We start from the raw sequence: 23,138 nt of genomic DNA on the forward strand, positions 1-23,138 counted from the left end.
AGCCAGCGCCTGTTAGGGGCTTCATGGGCCAGCCAGGGGTAGGCGGCAGGTACATCCCCACATATCTAAACCCGCATGTCCGAAAGTCCCTGCCTGTTATTTGCCTGAGGGGAAGAAGGTGGAGGCCTGGAGGAAAACACCGAGCCCCTGAAAACTTGCGTCACAAACGATGCCCGCCCACCAAACCTCCACGCCCCATTGAAAAAAGCCCGAAAGCAGGTCAGCTTGCAGCACCATTGATGGTGGGTAGCCCTGGTGAGCTGGTGGGCTGGTGCCTGTGGGGGGATGTGGATAGGGGCAGCCCCCATCGCCACTTCACTCCAGTTTGGGAATCAATCCACAAGGCCAAGTCACGGCTAACTTTCACTCAAACCAGTCACTTTCTTTGAGATTACGCTACTTGAATGACAGCAACCCACCCATTTTGCCCCTTACGCCAAAGATTTTACGCACGTGTGGCGCCGCAAAGCGTGTGGTTCTGACTGTGCTATGTGGCCATGGGCTGCAGTCAGGCGGCCTCAGGGCTGCCTGCTCGCTGCAGTCCTCCCGCAGTCTTGGGGGACAGCAAGTCACACAAACAAAAGAAAGTGAGTGCCAAAGAAAGTCAGCCACGCATCCTCCTGTGTCATCCAGAGACCTGCATGTCCCACGCAGCACTGCGTGGTCCCACCAGTCGCCCGGCCCAGAATCGCCACCCCATGACTTCCCCCTTGCCACCTTTGACCCCCACTGCCACATGCCCCACTGCCTGCAGGCTCTCTCCCAGGAGCTTCTCTCTGCCTCGCTGCCAGGCCTCTCCGCCGGTTTCTCAGCATCTGACTGGGAAGGTGGAAGAGGATAACGAGGCGAGGAGTTGGCCATAAGTGCAGCGATGATGCAGCGATGATCGCAGCATGCTCCATGCTGCTGTGGCTGCCACGCTGTAAACGTACCAGAGAAGAGGCGCGAACAGATTCTCCGCGCGCTTCAAGGAAGACAGGAGGGGCGGACGGTTTGATGACACATTTTTTTTTTTTCCCAGCATGCATTGGGGGGGGGAAAAAATGGGCAGGCGGAGGCGGGGGGGCTGAATAGTGGATAGGTTCCCACAGTGCACCGCCTAAAAGTCGAAGGCTGGCCTGAATGTGTGTGCTAGAATTTCTTGTGTGTGTATTGGATGGATACAACAAATTGACTTTATTAATCCAAAATCAAAAAAATGACTAAGTAGATTCGAAATAGTCCTGTAGTGTAGACAAGCCCATAGATTAAGCTCTTCAAGTCTATTTAGCTTAACAAAGAGAAGGTTCAGGGGTGACTTGAATGCAGTCCATAAGAACCTACATGGAAAACAAATATTAAATAATGGGCTCTTCAATCTAGCAGAGAAAGATATAACACAATCCAATGGCTGGAAGTTGAAGCTAGACAAATTCAGACCGGAAACAAGGTGTTAATATTTAATGGTGAGAGTAATTAACCATTGCAATAATTGACCAAGGATCATGGAGGATTCTCCCTCACTGGCAAATTTTAAAATCAAGATTGGATGGTTTTCTAAAATGTATGCTCTAGGAATTAGTTTGGGGAAGTTCTATGGCCTGTGTTATACAGGAGGTCAGACTAGAGGATCACAATCGTCCCTTTAGGCCTTGGAATCTATCACACTAGTGACTCCAGGGTGACTATTTCTCTCTTTTTCCTTCCCCTCTGTTAGCTTTTTGGCAGCTTTGCACTTGCATTGTAAAACCAGATTCTTCTAAACAAGCTGAGGCTAAATCCCAACAATACTGATATTATACCAGTTGAGAATTGGAGGAAGTATAAAGAGAAGAACATTGGCTTAGTTCTCCTAAACTTAGTTGAGGAGTCACTTCAGAGTACTACTGTAGAGTTCAGAATCTTGGTATGACATTAGAAGACTAGATATCAGCAGGATCAGAGATGTTTTTTGCCGTCTGAAAAAAGTTACCACCATGTTAAGACCTGTGATGAAATTTCCCCATCCACTTGCTACAGCAGGGGAAAAAAACCCAATTAGAGAGACATGATCACACCTGTGGTATAACTCATGGATTGCATCCTGGCCAGAGAGGTCTGAGCTACATGATAGTCCATTAGATACCCCAGCCTTACAAGCAGGCTGAGAGAGCAACTGCAGAGGAGGCAAGAGTCTCCTGCAGGGGAAAGCCCAGAAGTTTGAGGCTTTCTGTGGCTGGAGAGCAGAGTCACAGGAATACATCTAACTCCTGTGGTGGACTCTTGGAAAAAAGGGTCCAGTGTTCCAGAAGAGGAACAGGGAAAAGAAGGGACCCACAAGGAGCAAGGTGTCTCCTATACCAGATTAGAATTTTTTACAGTTCAGTATAACAATGAGATAAAATCTGCTTTTACAGTAACATTTTCTTTCCATGCTACTGATCCCAAGAACATTGACACTTTAACAACAAAGCCACAACTCACCTCAGAAATGCCAGTTTTACATTATCAGCCTAATGTTCAAGGATACTTCACAGTTTGTTCACAGTGAAGCATTTCTCATTTTGGTTTACAAACTGCTTTGCTTAGAAACAAAACCCCGCACTTTTCCTTTTAAAAGGAAGAATCGTTTAAAGTCCTTTCCTTCCTTCTAAATCAGAAAGCTATCACATTTGGAATTAAACAGCCTTATCAAAACTTCTAATCAGGGTCACTTTATAATCTAGTTTTATGGTTGATTCAAATTTATATATATATATATATCTCACACACACACACACACCCCTCTTGGGGGTAATGAGCCAATTCTATTAACTCACATTGGGCAATTTATATGTGAGAGGAACTTCCATTTCTACCAATATGGCCTAAAATCCTATGTTTGAGCCTAAAAGTATGTATAAATCTGGGCAGGTTGCCTTCAGTGCAAGAATTGTTTTTCAACTTGAAGCATCGAAACACAAACCATCCATATCAGTGCCAGAGCCAGAAGAATCCAAGCCCAAAATAATGCTGTAACTATCACAAGAATCGATGATACTAAAAAACTTAATGATGCTACTGTCTGCCTACAGTTACAGTATTGGAAATCTCACTTACGGGTGCTGGCCTAGATACTTTGCAACCGCTTAGACAACTGTGCAGCATAGCTTTCATCAGCTCTCATGAGCCAAGAGATTAAGACGACAGGAAAGGTAAGTAATATAGTAGCTTTATGCTAATAAACAGCTGATTGCTGGTTTTAAAAAAAAAAATCTGTGCTTTAGCTCAAAGGCTAGAATATAAAGAAGCATTACTGGGAAGAGGATGAAGAACTCTAAGTATAGTTTACAGAGTACAATAAGCCTCCTGACTCCTTGTTCAGAGAGATTTTCACAGGTCTTTTCATTTTAAATTCCTTTCAGTGTGTTTCAACATCTCTAATGTTGTGAATAGTAATAGGCTGAGTTTATCTTATTATGTAACCTGCTTCTTATTGCAAAGTAAAGCACTATACATTTTCATTAATGTGCTGTATAACTTTTATTCACTTTATAGGTTTAAATTGATAGGTCTTAGTTTAGGATCAGGGAGGAACTAGCCTATTTTTCTTGCAGCAGAGTTGTGCTCCATTAACAATCAAGAGGAAACACATAAAGCATTCATAGAACGTTTTTCATTCACTGTGTCCAAACTCTACATAGCGGCATGCGTGTCTCAGATCATCCAGATTTCAAAATTTGATACAATGACCTCAAATTCTCTTAACAAAAGTGTTTTAATCTAAGGCAACAAACAAACAACAACAAAATGAAGCAGTAGCACTGGCTCTGGGATTCATGAGTCAAGTTATCCATAAATTTGCAGGATCTGTGCTCTCTCAAATATAAGAAGGAAGCTTCATAAAGTTCCTCTCTTTAAGTTCTCAGTTCTCTTTCCACTGATTTTTCAATTAGGTGATATGATGTGGCCCTGCATCCTAGGAGAAATAACCTGACAATATTCTATTTATTTATTTATTTTAAAGATGGATCAGGTTTTTGTTTGTTTTTTTTTAAATGACATATCACCATCATGTCAGAAACAAAATTAGTTCCTCAGCTTTACAGTGGTTATTTAACATTTCAGAACATGCCACCACCAAACTTCACAGATTACATCACTACCAAGTTCATCATAATTTACAATAAACATCACACTTTTAATTACATGAACCAAAAAACAGTGTAACTATACAACTAAGAAAAAGCATATTATTCAATGGGAAAAGTATTTAAACTACTTAAGCACAACTGGGGAAACAAAAGCAAAAAAACCTTTATCTTACTTGAGGAAAGTGAGCATTGTAGAATGCTGCCAATGGAGCTGGATTACTCGTTCAATAGGATCAGAGGGCAATGACTGGCTCGAAGTAATTCCTGGTAACAACTGTCCACTCAGATGGAGTAACATGTCATAAACAGTCTTCGTATCTTTGCCGAGGTTTTGTTTAATAACTTTTTCATCAGATGAAGTCATCTGGATTTTACACACATCACTAAACGGGGGAAAACTTAACTTTACTGTTTTAAATACATTAAAACAGACTTGCATTAAAAAATAACTATTGTACCATTAACTGTGGTGAATTCATTAATAAACCATTATGGAAAGGTCTGAGGAATGGACTGTGAAAAATACAGTACTTCCTGATTTCTATACAGATGTTATGACAACATAATTTTTTTTTATTTGGTTAGACTATTTAATACAACTGAGTCTGTGCTAGTCACCATTACCTTTCCAGTACAATTTCATTTTCACCCTATATAAAAACCCTACACATTTGGGAACCAACCAAATGAGAGAATGTCTTTTTCTTTCAGTACTATCAAACAGCTAGGACTAACTCCGGTGATTCATCTAATTGTTGATAGACATCAGGTGCAAGGGGCTGGTGACAAGGCCCTACTTACTGGAATTTGCTTCCCCTGTTGACTCATTCATCAATTTGTTGACCTTGTGGGCAGGGGGAAAGGCCCAACTATTTATTTACATAGTGTTGCCTTGAGATAGTGGTGACTGTCAGAAACTGGGTTCATTCTGGGATCAGACTCAATTTCAGTTGTAATAAGCATTGTATATGGTTTTAATGTTGTACATGCTCTCAGAGCCTCTTGTTTGGGAACATTTTATAAATGGGAAAAAATAGACCTTTTTGTTTTACAATGCATAAAAAGTTTGACTAATTAAAAATATCTTTGGGTTTCTCCATTTAGTCAGTTGCATATTAAAAGTAACTTGGTCATAAACATGAGTCATCCAAGAATGTTTCTAATGATGGAACACACATTGGTACAATGCAGCATTTTCCTAGGAAATATTTAAGAAAAAAAAATTACAATTACCGTCTTAGTGAGTGGGGAATAGAAATAGGATTAGGTCCCTTAGACCAACCAAAAAGAGTGAACCAGTTCTGAACTGCAGTTATCACTTTCTGAAAGAAGATGTATTCCTCTGTGTCTTCGTCAGGAAAAAGCGATAGTTGAAATTTATTTTCTCTCTCCTGACTTTGGCTGTCAGCTTCATCCTTCTTCACCCATTCATTTTCAAGCATATTTTCCGATTCTGAGTAATACAAAAAGTATTCCAAATTTTCCTTATCCATTTTCCAGTACAAAAACAGCACTTTTTAAAAACACTAATCTTACTGAGACAGCAAAGAAATAAAATACAGGGATCAGATGAACTGTTACTTATATTGATTATTCCTGACAAGTGACAAGATATACATTTTGGAAACAGCAAGCCTTGCATTTCTGTATCCTATCTTTATTTAGAAAAGGAGAAATGGTTATTACACAATCAGAAAAAGATAAATACAGATCATTCAAACTTGGCATATGAAATCATGGGCAGTAATCCTGCCAAAATATTCTTAGAAGTGGTTCCAATAAGGATAGTTTACAAAGCTTGTCCAGGCAAGTTCCATACCCCAGTGATATAGAAATGCACAACTGGCTAAGTTACCTTTGCCCAAATTATCAGGTACTGTATACATCTCTAATACTGGAAGAGGTTTGTTTGTATTATCAGTTTATTGTGTATCATCATTGCCCCTACCTCCCAAAAAACCTGATATGGTTGAATATTATATTGCATATTATCACTATCATGCCTAAACTATAAAAAGTTAGGAAATACAAAGTTAAGGATTAGAAGTTTGTCAAATCAAGCACTCTGATGCCAGAAATTGCATTGCTCATGCAACCTTAATTTGCCGCCCCTGTGCATATGTATTGTGTATTACATGCAGAAGGTGATAACCTGTGAAACGTTTGGAGCAAGTGACTTGCTCAGCATCACATAGGAACTCTGATTCTATCCCTGACTGTACCACAAAGTCTTCAATACCTTTAATACCTTTCCATTACGTATTATGTATGTCCCCTTTGCGTGTATGTCCTCCAGACATTCTATCATCTGCTCAGATGGGATGGGATAGTTTCCCAAATATTCACCGGCTACACTCATTGTCAGGCACCATAGCAGATAAGACATTTTTCTTTAAAAAATTTAAACACTGCAGTAGTAAGCAGAAATACTGTTACAGAAATCTATATATTTAAATATTAATTGCTGTTTTACCTGAAGAAGAACCTTCATAGGCTGAGTTAGTGACTGCATAGAGGGAACTGGAGGAAGTACTACGGGACAGTGATCCTGGAGTGTAACAGGGATGCAAAACAGCTTCTCCATTGTTGTAGATTATCCCATTATGGTCTATAAAATACAGATTTTGAGCTTTAGTTTGATTAAAATGCACAACAAAAGACATTACCTTACTGGCTGTGTATTAATGGTTCACATACAGAGTTATCTGCTGTTAAATCTTAGTTTATCAGGTAACACTTACAGTTTGGCTGATGGTAACATGGCACTTCTCTACACAGTAACTGAAGAAAAAAAAAAGTGTATGCAATTTTTATCCTCCCCCCCCCAACTATAATCTGTACATCTCAGGTATGGGCACCTGCTGAATAAACCCCTGAGGAGCATTCCCAACTCTAAAGTTCTCAGTCAGTAACCAAGTCCCCTTTTAAGGCATGTCTGACCCCAGCTCCTCATTCAGTGGGTCTCAGTGTTTCACAGTCAGCCTTTTCAAAGCACTACCAATCCCACACATTTCACAAAACAAATTAAAAAGCAGCATCTACAGAAGCCTCAGATCTGTTGAGATGGGCGCAGGAGTAACAACACAGAAACGTAATTCATGTTCTCTGAAAATACCCAGTATTTTTTTTAAATCCAAAAAGATACCCTTTCTCAGTACAGTCTTACTCTCCACTGCTACAGGGGGAAAGAGGCTACTAGCACGGAAATAGGCAATTGAGAAGTAGTGGAAGATTACTACTAGAGGTGTAATGCAAGAGGTTGAGAATGCATGAGGGTGGGCTAAAAAGATCAAGATAGCTGAGAAGGAGCAGGAGGAAAGAAAGGCATTTGGAGTGAGATAACATTGTCGATTTAGGGAGAGAGTTGGCAGTGGGGAACTGGTGTCTTGAAGGTGAGTAAGAACTGGATTTGTGGCAGCAGGACCCAAAAGAAAGCTGAGGGATTGTGGGTTGCCTGCTGCGAGTTGATTCCTGGATCATGCACCTCCCCAGAGATACAAGTGGAGCTCAGTCTCCTAAATCCCCTCAGCCAGACAGCTCTATTGCAGAGCTCCTAAAATGATTCATGACTTAACTTCTGTACCTGGAAAGATAATGGAGCAAATAATTAAGCAATCAATTTGCAAATATATAGAAGATAATAAGGTGATTAGTAACAGTCAGCATGGATTTGTCAAAAAAACGAATTATGCCAAACCAATCTGATTGCTTTCTTTGACAGGGTAAAAAGCCTTGTGGATGGGGGGAAGCGGTAGACGTGGTATATCTTGACTTTACTAAAGCTTTTGATATAGTCTCACATGACCGTCTCATAAACAAACTAGGGAAATACAACCTAGATGCAGCTACTATAAGGTGGGTGCAGAACTGGTTGGAAAACCATTCCCAGAGAGTAGTTATCAGTGGTTCACAGTCATGCTGGAAGGGCATAATGAGTGGGGTTCTGCAGGGATCGGTTCTGGGTCCAGTTTTGTTCAATAACTTCATCAATTATTTAGATAATGGCATAGAGAGCATACTTGTAAAATTTGTAGATGATACCAAGCTGGAAGGGGTTGCAACTGCTTTGGGGGATTGGATTAAAGTTCAAAATGATCTAATGAGTAATGAGATGGATATATCCTATCTCCTAGAACTGGAAGGGACCTTGAAGGTCATTGAGTCCAGCCCCCTGCCTCCACTAGCAGGACTAAGTACTGATTTTTGCCGCAGATCCCTATGTGGCCCCCTCAAGGATTGAACTCACAACCCTGGGTTTAGCAGGCCAATGCTCAAACCACTGAGCTATCCCTCCCCCCTGGACATAGTGGAGAAACGGTCTGAAGTAAGTAGGATAAAATTCAATAAAGGACAAATGCAAAGTATTCCATTTAGGAAGGAACAATCAGTTGCACACACATAAAATGGCAAATGACTGCCTAGGAAGGAGTACTGTGGAAAGGGATTTGGGGGTCATAGTGGATCACAAGCTAAATAGGAGTCAACAGTGTAACACTGTTGCAAAAAAAGCGAACACCCTTCTGGGATGTATTAGCAGGAGTGTTGTTAGCAAGACGCGATAAGTAATTCTTCCACTCTACTCTGTGCTCCTTAGTCATCAAGTGGAGTACTGTGTCCAGTTAAGGGCATCACATTTCAGGAAGGATGGGGACAAATTGGACAGAGTCCAGAGAAGAATGACAAAAAAGGTCTAGAAAACATGACCTATGAGGGACAATTGAAAAAATTGGGTTTGTTTAGTCTGCAAAAGAGATGACTGAGAGGGGACAGGATAACAGTTTTCAAGTATGTAAAAGGTTGTTACAAAGAGGAGGAAGAAAAAAAAAATCTTAACCTCTGAGGATAGGACAAGAAGCAATGGGCTTAAATTGCAGCAAGGGAGATTTAGGTTGGACATAGAGGAAAAACTTCCTAACTGGAAGTTAGGAATCAATTGCTTAGGGAGGTTGTGAATCTCCATCATCGGAGATTTTTAACAGAAGGTTCAGGGCCAGCCCACAACATTTTGGCACTGAGGCGGGGAGCTCAAATGACGCCCTCATACTCCCTCACTTGGGCCAAAAAACTTTGAGAGCTCTCAATTCTGCCTTCTTCCAGATCTACTCCTCTCATGTTACTGCTCTGCTACCTACCCCAATAAAGGAGAACTAACAACTTAAAATACCTTGTTCAAAAATTTTAAGTAACACTTAACTTTCAAATGCCTGAACAGCAAACATAACTTTTCTTGTCTGCATAGTAAACACTGGCATTTTTATCTGTTTGAATAATTGAAGTGGTGCTTTCTGTGCTTTCTTGGCTGCAAAGATTTGAACTGCTTCCTGCTGAAGGTCCACAGTTTGGGCCAGTTCATGCTCTATTGAGATGGTTGCAAGGCCAACCGGCCTCTCCTATATCATTGTGGAGCATAGATGTGTTTTTATTAACTTCAGCTTGGAGAAGCTGCGTTCTCCACTGGCAACTATTACAGGAAGTGTTAGAAGTATGCGCAGAGCAACAAAAGCATTTGGGAAAAGGGTGATCATCTCATTTGTGCACATATATTCCAGATCAGCCTTCGGAGTTCTTGAAAGGGCTTTCAGTTCATCACCTAAATCACTCGCATCAATATCGCGCATGTCATCGTGTGTCAACACTGTTTCTAGTGCCCTACATTGCTGGTGTAGGTCTTTTTGAGGTATAGTGAGGAGTTTTGGAATATCATACAACATCCCAAATATACTGCTGTGTTCCTTGAGCTGCATGAAACGTTCAACTGTATTGCACAATCAAGCACCTGGTTAAATAATTCAACTTTGAATTGTTGTTTGGAGTCTCTTATGGGATTATCCTGTGCCTCATAATCAAAATGTCTTCTTCTTCGGTGACTCTTGTATTCTTGAATGGGTAGGAAAATAGCTTCAGTGTGATGTTCCTCTACCAACTTCTGTGCACTCTTCAGAACATTTTGAAATCCCTCATCTGACTGGTATGACTGTAGGTATGACTTTGCTTTGTCCAGTTGTTCCATTGCTCCAGATATATCAAGGTCAACACCTTGGAGTCTCTTGCTTACAACATTTATTTCAAACAGTATGTCATGCCACAACACTAAGCCACACAGAAATTTGAAATTATGTATGTTTCTGGTGATTCCATTTCCCTCTGCCACTGTTGTCCCACAAACAGTTCCTGTCACACCATTATTCTCCATAATGGCAACTATGGCATCATCTATCTTCCCAATTTGGTGTTTGATAGGCTTTATCGCCTCAACTTTCCCATCGTGTGGCACTCAGTGGTTTCAGTGTCAGAGAGGATGTTCCCAGATATTGCTTCAAAAATTTGCCATCGATGAGTTGATGCAGAGAAAAAATACACAGATGATTTTAATTACATTAAAAAATTCTGCAGCCTCACTAGAAGCTGATGCTGCATCACTGACCACCAAGTTCAATGAAGAATTGCATAGGACAAAAAAAGCTTGAGGATTTAACTCTCGGATCCATGTCTGCACTCCTCTGTTCTTTCCTCTCATGTTGGCACCATTATCGTAGCCCTGACCTCTCATGTCAGCTATCGCAATTCCCATATCTTCCAGCTTTTTAAGAAGCACATGTCTCATACCAGCTTCCTGTAGTATCATCAATGTCAATACATTCTAGAAAATGCTCTCTGACAGTCCCCATTGCAGGGACATTTTCACTAGGTTCTGTTGTTGTTACAAAACGCACCATTAAAGTCATTTGTTCCATATGGCTGATGTCAGGTGTGCAGTCCAGAATAACAGAGTAATATCTTGCTGACTTCAGATCTGCCACAACCTTCTGTTTCACTTTTGTTGCCAATAACGGTATGATCTTTTTTTGAATGGTTTTTCCAAAGTAGTGGTGTGTGTACATCTCTTGGGTAGTGACTCTTAGGTGCTCCTGGAGAACAGCATGAAACTCAGCCATCAGCTCCACAATTTTAAGGAAGTTTCCATTGTTTGGCACATACAGCTGATCTGCAGTACCACGCAGTGCTAGATTTTGGGTAGCAAGCATTCTCACAAAGGCAATGAGCCTTTTCAGAACATTTTGCCAATAAAGAGACTCTGAACCAATCTTCTCTTGATGCTGATCATCTATGGTGGCCTGTAACCTTAGTCTCATCTCAAGCTCTTTCCACCTATGGAATGCTCTCTGGTGATTTGCTGCCTTCTCATGGCATGCCAGATTTCTAGCCAGATTTTTCCAGTCCTTTGTTCCTCTAGAACCCAATGTGGCTGGAGCATTAGACTGGAAGAGTTTGCAATAAAAACAGTATGCAGCATTCTGGGTTTTGGAGTACATAAGCCATGGCCTCTTCACTTTGTCACCATTGGAGATTTCATGCCAGTAACGTGTTTGATGGAAACTTTGATTTTCATTGTCTTTGAGGAACATGAAGTTTTTCACTTGCTGTGGCCCATGCAGTACAAGGAAGTCCCTCGGGCTACTGCTCAAGTGGGTTCACAGTCCTGGATCATCTAGACTTAACTAAACTCAGCAGCAGCTGTTTCTTGCACTTCCACCACACTCTTCTCTGATCTACACTTTTCTTCAGGAATATGCATGGTTACATCCATTTGAGATGGAGATATGGATGCTGCAGTAGCTGCCAGGTTACCTGTACTCTGACTAGCTGGAAGATCAGGCATCTCCTCACCACTCACATCCTCACTGGGGCCGGAAGGCTCACTGGGAACATTTGTGTCTCTGTATCTCAGGAGAGCTCCTTCCTGCTTAGATAGAAAAGCTTCCTTTGCTTTCTTTCTTTTTCTGAATGCTGCCCCAGAGGGGCGTTTTCTTCTTTCACTCAGGACTGCTGTTCTGTGCCAGCTATAGTGGCTCTCAACACTCAGTTAAAGGGGACAAATAAGCAGGGTGGTAGCAGGGCCTGAGTGAGGGAAGATATCGGTATCTTAAGGGCCTAACTAGCTCCCACTACTTCAGTTGACTGCCTGTTCTCCTCAAGTGGGTTCAGGGAAGCAGCAGGAAACAGGAAGCTCCCTGAGAAGCTGGTATTAATCAGTCCAGGCTCGTGGGTGTGCTAGAGAAGTACATAAGAGGCTCCTCCTCCTCTCTCTCCCTGCATCTCCTGCTGCTTTCTGTTATTCCCTCTCACCTTTTCTCCTGCCTGCCTGTTATGTCTCTTGTGCCCTCCTTCCTCCAGCACAGCACTCCACCATCTCTGTGCATCTAGAGCAGAGAGAATACATATGCACCAGAAGCAGACAATTTTCTACACTCTGGGTCCTAGTGGTGCCCTCCACCCCACCCCCGCTCAGTTTGGCACCTGAGGAAAGGCCAACCCTGAGCAGTTTAGACAAACACCTGTCAGGGATGGTCTAGATAATACTTAGTCCTGCAAGGAGTGCAGGGGACTGGACTAGGTGACCTCTCGAGGTTCCTTCCAGTTCTATGATTCTATGAAGTAGAACTGCAGAGGGAGTTGGTTGACTTGTCAGGCCTGGAAATTTAGGGCATGTAGCTTCAGTCCTGCACAACAATTCCTGCTTTAGGCTCCAATCCACCAAAGCACATGTTACACTTTAAGAATGTGAACAGTCTCATTCTTTATATTTTGTACAGTTAAAGTCTTAGGGGCAACTAGTATTTGTTCTGAAAGTCTTGAACATTTTTATAAAACATTCTTTGAGACTTAAAGGGAGCTAAAAAATGAGACAACTCACATTAAGCAAGTGCTGAAGTCCTTTGCTGGCTTGGGGCTATTAGTATTGGGTCATTAGCCCCATAAGTGTTCTCTGTGTTCAGTCAGGGACCAAATGGAAAATCATACCCAGTTTAACAATTTTAATTTCTTTGGCTCCTACGTTTACAATAGTTAATGTCCAAAGCAATCCATGTGTGAAATGTTGTGCTTGGGCAAAACTGGAGTCATTTAAGTCTTTAGTCAGAAAGTGATTATTAAATTTGTTCAAGACTTTCAGAACAAATAGTGTGCCTTTGAGACTTCAGTTGTTAAAAAAAAATTGAGGATTTGTTGTTTTGACTTGTAAAGGGGTTTGCATCAAAAATAAGCCTTGTCAAGAGACACTACTGCTGCCTCAACTATGAAGGACTGCAATTCTCAATCAGAACCATGAGGTGATCACAAAAGAATCTGAACCTGAGATCTCAATTTAGCTACCATTAAAGTTAATGAAAATACCCATATTGGCTTCGTTACATTGTTGATTGTTGCCTCATGTTGAAAAGGCCTAAAGATTTGACTGGCTTTCTTTGAAAGTTATTTTCCTTTCTTAACATATTAAAAATTCCATAAAAAATTAAATTACCCCAGTAAGTCAAATTAGTAGTTTGCCCAAGCAACAAAGAATCCTGTGGCACCTTATAGACTAACAGACGTTTTGCAGCATGAGCTTTCGTGGGTGAATACCCACTTCTTCAGATGCAAGTCTGAAGTTTGCCCAAAAAGATAAAAATAAATAAGCTAAGCTGAACTAAAAGTTTTACATCAAGTAAGGAAAGCACAAGGGGCATGTAGGACTCAAGAGTGACTGTACTCCTGCTCTAAGCTATTGAGTATTTAATGTAATTTGAAATTTGTTCCTTTTTTTTCTTCAAAAGGTGTGTAGAATAGTCATATCCACTGGAAGGCCAAACACACTATTCTGGGCAGGGCACAGTGGCTCAACATACAGGCATTAAACTGAAGAGAAACTAGTAACAGTTTTATTACTCTTGAAGTGACTGCCATCAGAGTCAGCACCAGTTTAATCAATTAATCAATTAACCCTGCAGCCCTTTGAAAAACATTAATAGGCTCTCATTGGAAAAAGAAAATATAGTGCAACTGTAGAAGAATGGCTAAAAAAGCCATGAGTGGTTGTTATGGAAAAATGTACACACCATTTACATACCCAGAAAAATAAACAGAAGCCAAAAAGATACTTAGATATTTGGCTAACTTTTACTCAGTACTCAAACAAAGCACATTCACTTGCAAAAACACGAGCACACTTGTCCAATTTTTTTTAAATAGTAACATTTGATAGACATGCCAGATCTGTTAAATATGTGTAATCAGAGATTTTATTCCATTTAACAAAAATCACAAAAAATTACATGCCATAGAAGTATGCTCACTGTGTAATATGGTAATATCTTGTTAAATAGAAAGATCTGATGACCATTTTTAACATTTATAATGTTTCTTTAAACACAAGCTCACTGCTGTAATTTTTTAGTTTCTGGTATTTACATGGCGAGGCTTTGTAAACCTGTTAAGAAACCTGTTCATAAATAGATAGTTTAAAAATGCTATGGAATGTACTCATTTTACCATATTGTATAATTTCTTTGTAATGACATCTTTATCAGATGTGATTTGTTTATAAGCAATATTTTTTACTCCAAGTGGGAATAAGTATGAAATAAGAGTTTCATACTAATTATGTAAAAACTTTATATCAAAGAGCTATTATAAAGAGGTTGTCACATGGGTCCTCTTGGATATAACGTTGCCAGTAGTGGAATTCTGCAACATTAGAACACAACTCTTCAAAGTCCTGCACCTTGTTTCCTCTTATCAATGAAAAATGCTGAGGACTCCTGTGCAATGATTGTCTAACAGACAGGATAACTGTATGGAAGCCAGTGAAGGATGGCTGTTGTGGAGTGGTAGTGCTGGGCTCTGGTGGGCCGCTGCAAGTGATCTTTTTGGACAGAGCTATGCCTTGGGGCTGAAGCATTAGCAGGCATCGCTGGGAAAGATAAGCAGCAGCCCATAAACAAGTTTAAGGACCTGGCAAAGGGCCTAATCTCTCTTCCCATTAGGCTAGTCACCTTTGAACAGGTTCTACAGGCCATCACTACTTAGGTGGGAACCAAGTGGCTGCAAGGAATGAATACAGCAGCCCTAGTTCAATCCCACTCAGGCCCAGGGGAAAACAGCTCTTCAGATCTAACAGAGCTCCCTTCTAGTCTCATGAAGGAAAACAAAATCTACAGTCACTGAAGACTCTGCAAGGTTCAGGCAGCTACTCATTCTGGATTCTTGCAGGATTCAGAGGCATCTGAATAAATTCTGAACATCAGTTAAGTCTTATGGGCAAATGAGGATCCTCCTTACTGGGATCATTTTTGAGGTTTTACTCAATTCTATCTGATTCAGCTTCAAACTTCCACCAAGATAAGAAAAACTAGAGATACAAATCAAAGCTGTCAATTAATTCCAGTTAACTCACACAATTAACTTAAAAAAATTAATCATGATTAAAAAATTAAATTGTGATTAATCACAGTTTTAGTTGCACTGTTAAACAATAGAATACCAATTGATATTTATTAATTTTTTTGGCTGTTTTCTACATTTTCAAATATATTGATTTCAATTACAACACAGAATACCAAGTGTACAGTGCTCACTTTATATTATTTTGATTAAATATTTGCACTGTAAAAATGATAAAAAATAGTATATTTCAGTTCACTTCATAAAGTACTGTAGTGAAATCGCTATCATGAAAGTGCAATTTACAAATGTTGATGGGGGGGGTAAAGTAACTGCACTCAAAAGCAAAACAATGTAAAACTTTAGAGCAGTGGTGGGCGACCTGCGGCCTGTCAGGGTAATCTGCTTGCGGGCCTCCAGACCATGTGTTTATATTTGCATGGCCGCCCACAGCTCCCAGTGGCCGCGGTTCGCTGTTCCCAGCCAATGTATTCTCTGTTGTAATTGAAATCAATATATTTGAAAATATAGAAAATATCCACAAATATTTAAATAAATTGTATTCTATTATTAACAGCATGATTAAACGGGCGATTAATCCTAATTATTTTTTTAATTGAACGACTAATCACAATTAATTTTTTTAATAGTTTTACAGCCCTAATATAAATGAATAGTGCTGAATGGTCCCAAATCATCACAGACATAGATCATGTCTGGTTTTTCCTAGAATTAGCAACCTGCTCTTGTTAATCTGAGGAACGTAAGGGCCTCAAACTCGCAAATTACATAAGAACATAAGAATGGCCGTACCGGGTCAGACCAAAGGTCCATCTAGCCCAGTATCTGTCTACCGACAGTGGCCAATGCCAGGTGCCCCAGAGGGAGTGAACCTAACAGGCAATGATCAAGTGATCTCTCTCCTGCCATCCATCTCCATCCTCTGATGAACAGAGGCTAGGGACACCATTCTTACCCATCCTAGCTAATAGCCATTTATGGACTTAGCCACCATGAATTTATCCAGTCCCCTTTTAAACATTGTTATAGTCCTAGCCTTCACAACCTCCTCAGGTAAGGAGTTCCACAAGTTGACTGTGCGCTGCATGAAGAAGAACTTCCTTTTATTTGTTTTAAACCTGCTGCCTATTAATTTCATTTGGTGACCCCTAGTTCTTGTATTATGGGAATAAGTAAATACCTTTTCCTTATCCACCTTCTCAACATCACTCATGATTTTATATACCTCTATCATATCCCCCCTTAGTCTTCTCTTTTCCAAGCTGAAGAGTCCTAGCCTCTTTAATCTTTCCTCGTATGGGACCCTCTCCAAACCCCTAATCATTTTAGTTGCTCTTTTCTGAACCTTTTCTAGTGCTAGAATATCTTTTTTGAGGTGAGGAGACCACATCTGTACACAGTATTCGAGATGTGGGCGTACCATGGATTTATATAAGGGCAATAATATATTCTCTGCCTTATTTTCTATCCCCTTTTTAATGATTCCTAACATCCTGTTTGCTTTTTTGACCGCCTCTGCACACTGCGTGGACATCTTCAGAGAACTATCCACGATGACTCCAAGATCTTTTTCCTGACTCGTTGTAGCTAAATTAACCCCCATCATATTGTATGTATAGTTGGGGTTATTTTTTCCAATGTGCATTACTTTACATTTATCCACATTAAATTTCATTTGCCATTTTGTTGCCCAATCACTTAGTTTTGTGAGATCTTTTTGAAGTTCTTCACAATCTGCTTTGGTCTTAACTGTCTTGAGCAGTTTAGTATCATCTGCAAACTTTGCCACCTCACTGTTTACCCCTTTCTCCAGATCATTTATGAATAAATTGAATAGGATTGGTCCGAGGACTGACCCTTGGGGAACACCACTAGTTACCCCTCTCCATTCTGAGAATTTACCATTAATTCCTACCCTTTGTTTCCTGTCCTTTAACCAGTTCTCAATCCATGAAAGGACCTTCCGTTTTATCCCATGACAGCTTAATTTACGTAAGAGCCTTTGGTGAGGGACCTTGTCAAAAGCTTTCTGGAAATCTAAGTACACTATGTCCACCGGATCCCCCTTGTCCACATGTTTGTTGACCCCTTCAAAGAACTCTAATAGATTAGTAAGACACGATTTCCCTTTACAGAAACCATGTTGACTATTGCTCAACAGTTTATGTTTTCCTATGTGTCTGACAATTTTATTCTTAACTATTGTTTCAACTAATTTGCCCGGTACCGACATTAGACTTACCGGTCTGTAATTGCCGGGGTCACCCCTAGAGCCCTTTTTAAATATTGGCGTCACGTTAGCTAACTTCCAGTCATTGGGTACCGAAGCCGATTTAAAGGACAGGTTACAAACCTTAGTTAGTAGTTCCGCAACTTCACATTTGAGTTCTTTCAGAACTCTTGGGTGAATGCCATCTGGTCCCGGTGACTTGTTAATGTTGAGTTTATCAATTAATTCCAAAACCTCCTCTAGTGACACTTCAATCTGTGACAGTTCCTCAGATTTGTCACCTACAAAAGCCAGATCAGGTTTGGGAATCTCCCTAACATCCTCAGCCGTGAAGACTGAAGCAAAGAATCCATTTAGTTTCTCCACAATGACTTTATTGTCTTTAAGCGCTCCTTTTGTATTTTGATCGTCAAGGGGCCTCACTGGTTGTTTAGCAGGCTTCCTGCTTCTGATGTACTTAAAAAACATTTTGTTATTACCTTTGGAGTTTTTGGCTAGCCGTTCTTCAAACTCCTCTTTGGCTTTTCTTATTACACTCTTGTACTTAAGTTGGCAGTGTTTGTGTTCCTTTCTATTTGTCTCACTAGGATTTGACTTCCACCTTTTAAAGGAAGTCTTTTTAATCTCTCACTGCTTCTTTTACATGGTTGTGAAGCCACGGTGGCTCTTTTTTAGTTCTTTTACTGTTTTTCTTAATTTGGGGTATACATTGAAGTTGGGCCTCTATTATGGTGTCTTTAAACAGGGCCCATGCAACTTGCAGGGATTTCACTTTAGTCACTGTACCTTTTAACTTTTGCCTAACTAACCCCCTCATTTTTGTATAGTTCCCCCTTTTGAAATTAAATGCCACAGTGTTGGGCAGTTGAGGTGTTCTTCCCACCACAGGGATGTTGAATGCTATTGTATTATGGTCACTATTTCCAAGCGGTCCTGCTATAGTTACCTCTTGGACCAGCTCCTGCGCTCCACTCAGGATTAAATCTAGAATTGCCTCTCCCCTTGTGGGTTCCCGTACCAGCTGCTCCATGAAGCAGTCATTTAAAGTATTGAGAAATTTTATCTCTGCATTTCGTCCTGAAGTGAAATGTTCCCAGTCAATATGGGGATAATTGAAATCCCCCACTATTATTGGGTTCTTAATTTTGATAGCCTCTCTAATTTCCCTTAGCATTTCATCATCACTATTACTGTCCTGGTCAGGTGGTCGATAATAGATCCCTACTGTTATATTTTTACTAGAGCATGAAATTTCTATCCATAGAGATTCTATGGAACATGTGGATTCGCTTAAGATTTTTACTTCATTTGAATCTACACTTTCTTTAACATATAGTGCCACTCCTCCCCCTACACGACCTGTTCTGTCCTTCCGATATATTTTGTACCCCGGAATGATTGTGTCCCATTGATTGCTCTCAGTCCACCAGGTTTCTGTGATGCCTATTATATCAATATCCTCCTTTATCACAAGGCACTCTAGTTCACCCATCTTATTATTTAGACTTCTGGCATTTGTGTACAAGCACTTTAAAAACTTGTCCCTGTTTGTCCTTGTTGCCTGCCTTTTTCTGATGTGCCAGATTCTTTTTTATGTGACTGTTTATCATCTGATCCGGCCCTTACATTATACTCTTCAGTCCTCTGCTCCTGACTATAACCTGGAGATTCTCTATCATCAGACTCTCCCCTAAGAAAAGTCTGTGTCCGATCCACACGCTCCTCTGCAGCGGTCGGCTTTCCTCCATCTCCTAGTTTAAAAACTGCTCTACAACCTTTTTAATGTTTAGTGCCAGCAGTCTGGTTCCACTTTGGTTTAGGTGGAGCCCATCTCTCCTGTATAGGCTCCTCCCATCCCAGAAGTTTCCCCAGTTCCTAATGAACGTGAACCCCTCCTCTCTACACCATCGTCTCATCCACGCATTGAGACACTGAAGCTCTGCCTGCCTACCTGGCCCTGCGCGTGGAACTGGGAGCATTTCTGAGAATGCCACCATAGAGGTCCTGGATTTCAGTCTCTTCCCTAGCAGCCTAAATTTGGCTTCCAGGACATCTCTCCTACCCTTCCCTATGTCATTGGTACCTACATGTACCACGACCACCGGCTCCTCCCCAGCACAACACATAAGTCTATCTAGATGCCTCGAGAGATCCGCAACCTTTGCACCAGGCAGGCAAGTCCCCATACGGTTCTCCCGGTCATCACAAACCCAGCTATCTATGTTTCTAATAATCAAATCTCCCATTACTAACACCTGCCTTTTCCTAGAAACTGGAGTTCCCTCCCCCGGAGAGGCAACCTCAGTGCGAGAGGCAACCCCAGCACCATCTGGAAGGAGGGTCCCAACTACGGGAAGGTTTCCCTCTGCTCCCATTGACTGCTCTGCTTCCCTGGGCCTTTCATCCTCCTCAACAGCGCAGGGGCTGTCTGAGCGGAGGTGGGACAATTCTACAGTGTCCCGGAAAGCCTCATCAACATACCTCTCTGCCTTTCTTAGCTCCTCCAGTTCCGCCACCCTGGCCTCCAAAGTCCGTACATGGTCTCTGAGGGCCAGGAGCTCCTTGCACCGACTGTACACATACGCCACCCGCCCACAGGGCAGGTAATCATACATGCAACACTCAGCGCAATAAACTGGATAGCCCCCACTCTGCTGCTGGGCTTCTGCCTGCATTGTCTCCTAGTTAATGGAAGGGTGGTTTAAAGAAAGGGGTTTTGAAATATGGTTCGGTTTATAGGTTTTAGGGGGACCACAGGAAAGGGGTTTAGGGCTGGCGAGGGACTCCCACTCCCTTCCCACTCCCCTTCTAAGCTCCCTTGCGAAACTCCCTGTTAGCAGCCCCTGGTCGCTTGTGCGCGGCTTTATAAAGCCCTGGCCTGAGTGAATACAGCCAGACCTCTCTACATTCACAGACTGCCCCGCTGATATCCAATGGGGTTCTCACAGATAGAGCACTCTGCTTCCCCAAATTGTTATTTACAGGATTGGACTCAAGTAATAAACTGAAACACAGAGTCACACTGTGGTCAAAGTAGAATTTATCTTAGCTCCATTTAAGTCACATTACAAACATAAACCTGCTGCTGAGTGGGTTCCAAAATGTATTTTCACCACTGCACACATTCTAGTTGCCTGCCTTACCTTGGCCCTTCTGCAAAGATAATTTCAATGGTTGTAACTGGATTCTAAAGCATGGACATCCCCTTTAAGTAAGAAGGGTCCATCCATGTAAGTAGTGTAAAATAAGTCAAATCAATCTGATTTTTTTCCAGTATTTTCACAGTATTCCAGATATATTTGAACACAACATTACAAAAAAATCTCATCTTTTCCAGAATCTCAAAAATACTGAACACCATTTCCAACTATTATATAATTACTTTGCAATAACTTTACCATTCAATTATGCTGCTTTCTTCTGTGCTGTTTTTTCTTAACTAGTCCAATCGCAGGTGGCACAGAAATTGCCTATCAACCATAGCTCTCTGTCAGCCTAATTTAAATTAATTTATTTTCCTCCATGTAGTTATGTTATCCTTTCTACTCTTACTCCAATATTAGCACAATTATTCTAAAAATTGTAGGCTTGTCAGACATTTTTCAATAAATATCCAACTTATTTTGTCCCCCTACTTTCAATAAGAACAAGCCTGAGTCTGTATGAATCCCAACATGTTATAAAAATCTCATTATGAGTATGAGTATATTTACTTCTAAGTATCAAGTAAAAATACTTCCTTAATTAAATAAGTAGCTATGATCATGATAAAAATTATAGACAGACTATCGTAGTTAATATAATTACAATGTAATAACATAATTAAAAATATTAAGTGAGGAAATGTTCACTACCCTTACCACTTCTCAAGACAATTTGCTGGTCTGTGCAGTGGAATGCCAGGTACGGATACACGGTAAGAAGGCAGTTCTCGGCTGTGGCAGCAACTTGAAGCGAGAACCTGGGGAGGTCAGAGGGGAGGAAAGAAGTATGTCTTTTAATATATGAAAAATTATCTTTTAATATTTTCTATTAATATGGCTGTTCTTCTGTTAAGTTTCTCAAATATTTCACAGTCAAGCTTTTTTTATGGTCATCTGCTTTTTAATGTTGCCTTAGATTTAGCCGTTGTATGGTGAACAATAAAATAAACACAGATATTAATGTAACAGTAACCAACACTAAAAATAAGATATGCAACCGACTTCTGCTCTCTTGTACAATGGTGCAGTCAGTAGGGTTGCACTGCTGTGAGAGCACAATTTGGAAAGTTTGTGTATATCAATGATCCACAAAGAAGATTGATACAATAGTGGTTCTCTCCTATCCGGCACATTCTACTCTGAACATGAATGTGTCATTAATTAGAAAGTTTAAGGGGTAGCAAGGATTTTTTGAAATAAATGAACTGTGTCCATCTGAAAACAAAAAAAAATAAAATTAGAGTTGATGTTTATGAGCATACTAAAGGAGGTTGCTATCTTTCAAAATAGATTATGCAATTTTCGACACTGGAGAGAGTTTATCACACCTCAAAGAACTCAGTAAAAACAAAACAAAAGAAAAAATGGGAAAGCAGTGTCAGCTACTCAGCTGTCATCTACTCTTGACTCTCTTGAATCCATGAAGTCAGAGGGCCAGAGAAAGTTGCATATGAAGGCCTATAGTTTCACTTCCCTTTTCCTGCACTATTACATGCACTTTTTCTACTTTATGTAAAATTGATAATAATTTCATCCCATAACACTTTTACAGTATGTTAACAAACAGGGAACATATATTATACAAACAGATCTTATACTGCCAAAAAGTAAAAATCTCTAAAAAGTGATCAAGTTATAGGTCTGAAGCTATAAACACTTTGTACCACTGGTCATGTAAATTTATGACGTTTTTCCATGAAGGTACATTATAAATAGTAGGTGAACACAATGAATTTATTCTTTGTGTTTGCAATGGAGCATAATCAAATCATATTTTAAAAAGTCTAGGTGTTTTATTTGAAGATAAGGTAATCATCCTCCTAGCAAGTGTGGAATTACTATATGTGGTGGATCACTCACTCAGTGGAATCAGTTTTTAAATGCTTAATAAACAAAATCAAAATGTATGTGTTATCTGAATGAACCATTAGTGGTCCACTCATTTTCATTAAACCAATCCTGAGATTTTGTAATACTTTATTTAGGGAAACAGGACACCAACTGAAAAAATATCTATGCTTTTTTATTTTGTCCTAAAGACTTTCAGGCAATTTGTTTCAGTGAATACAAATACATGAGTGACATATTTTGCATTAAAGTAGCTGAATTGTGACCAACAGGGACACTGGAGAGGTCATAGTAGATCATGAATCAAGCATCCTGTCTCCAACAGCATTCAGTGCCAGATGCAGACTGTCGGTCAGCCATGAAAGATTTCTAAAAGGACAGTCAGCCCAAAGACATCAGGATCTTTCTGATGGAAAAAAACTTTTTATCATCATGGTCTGGGGTGGATTTTACAGAATACAGGAAGCCACCATGTCATGGGTCTCACCCCCACTTGGAACTGTTGGGCTCCAATGTGGGGACCTGACTTGGCTTCCCTCTAAACTA

General features: G+C 40.5%; 1 protein-coding gene across 9 annotated transcripts in view; it reads right to left on the reverse strand.

Annotated features, from left to right (window-relative positions):
* CFAP47 (cilia and flagella associated protein 47) overlaps positions 1-23,138 on the reverse strand; it is a 642,607-nt gene that overhangs the window by 485,513 nt on the left and 133,956 nt on the right. For all 9 annotated transcript variants that reach the window (XR_005597947.1, XR_005597948.1, XM_039536653.1 and 6 more), the window contains 4 exons: positions 21,402-21,502; positions 6,565-6,699; positions 5,325-5,544; positions 4,265-4,474 (listed from right to left, as the gene is read on the reverse strand). Coding sequence is in view for 7 of the 9 variants with exons in the window: in XM_039536653.1 (XP_039392587.1) it covers positions 4,265-4,474; positions 5,325-5,544; positions 6,565-6,699; positions 21,402-21,502 (666 nt within the window). In the remaining 2 variants the exon portion in view is untranslated. The remainder of the gene's footprint in view (positions 1-4,264; positions 4,475-5,324; positions 5,545-6,564; positions 6,700-21,401; positions 21,503-23,138) is intronic.

Source organism: Mauremys reevesii, linkage group 1 (assembly GCF_016161935.1).
Source record: "Mauremys reevesii isolate NIE-2019 linkage group 1, ASM1616193v1, whole genome shotgun sequence".
NCBI classification, from domain to species: Eukaryota; Metazoa; Chordata; order Testudines; family Geoemydidae; genus Mauremys; species Mauremys reevesii.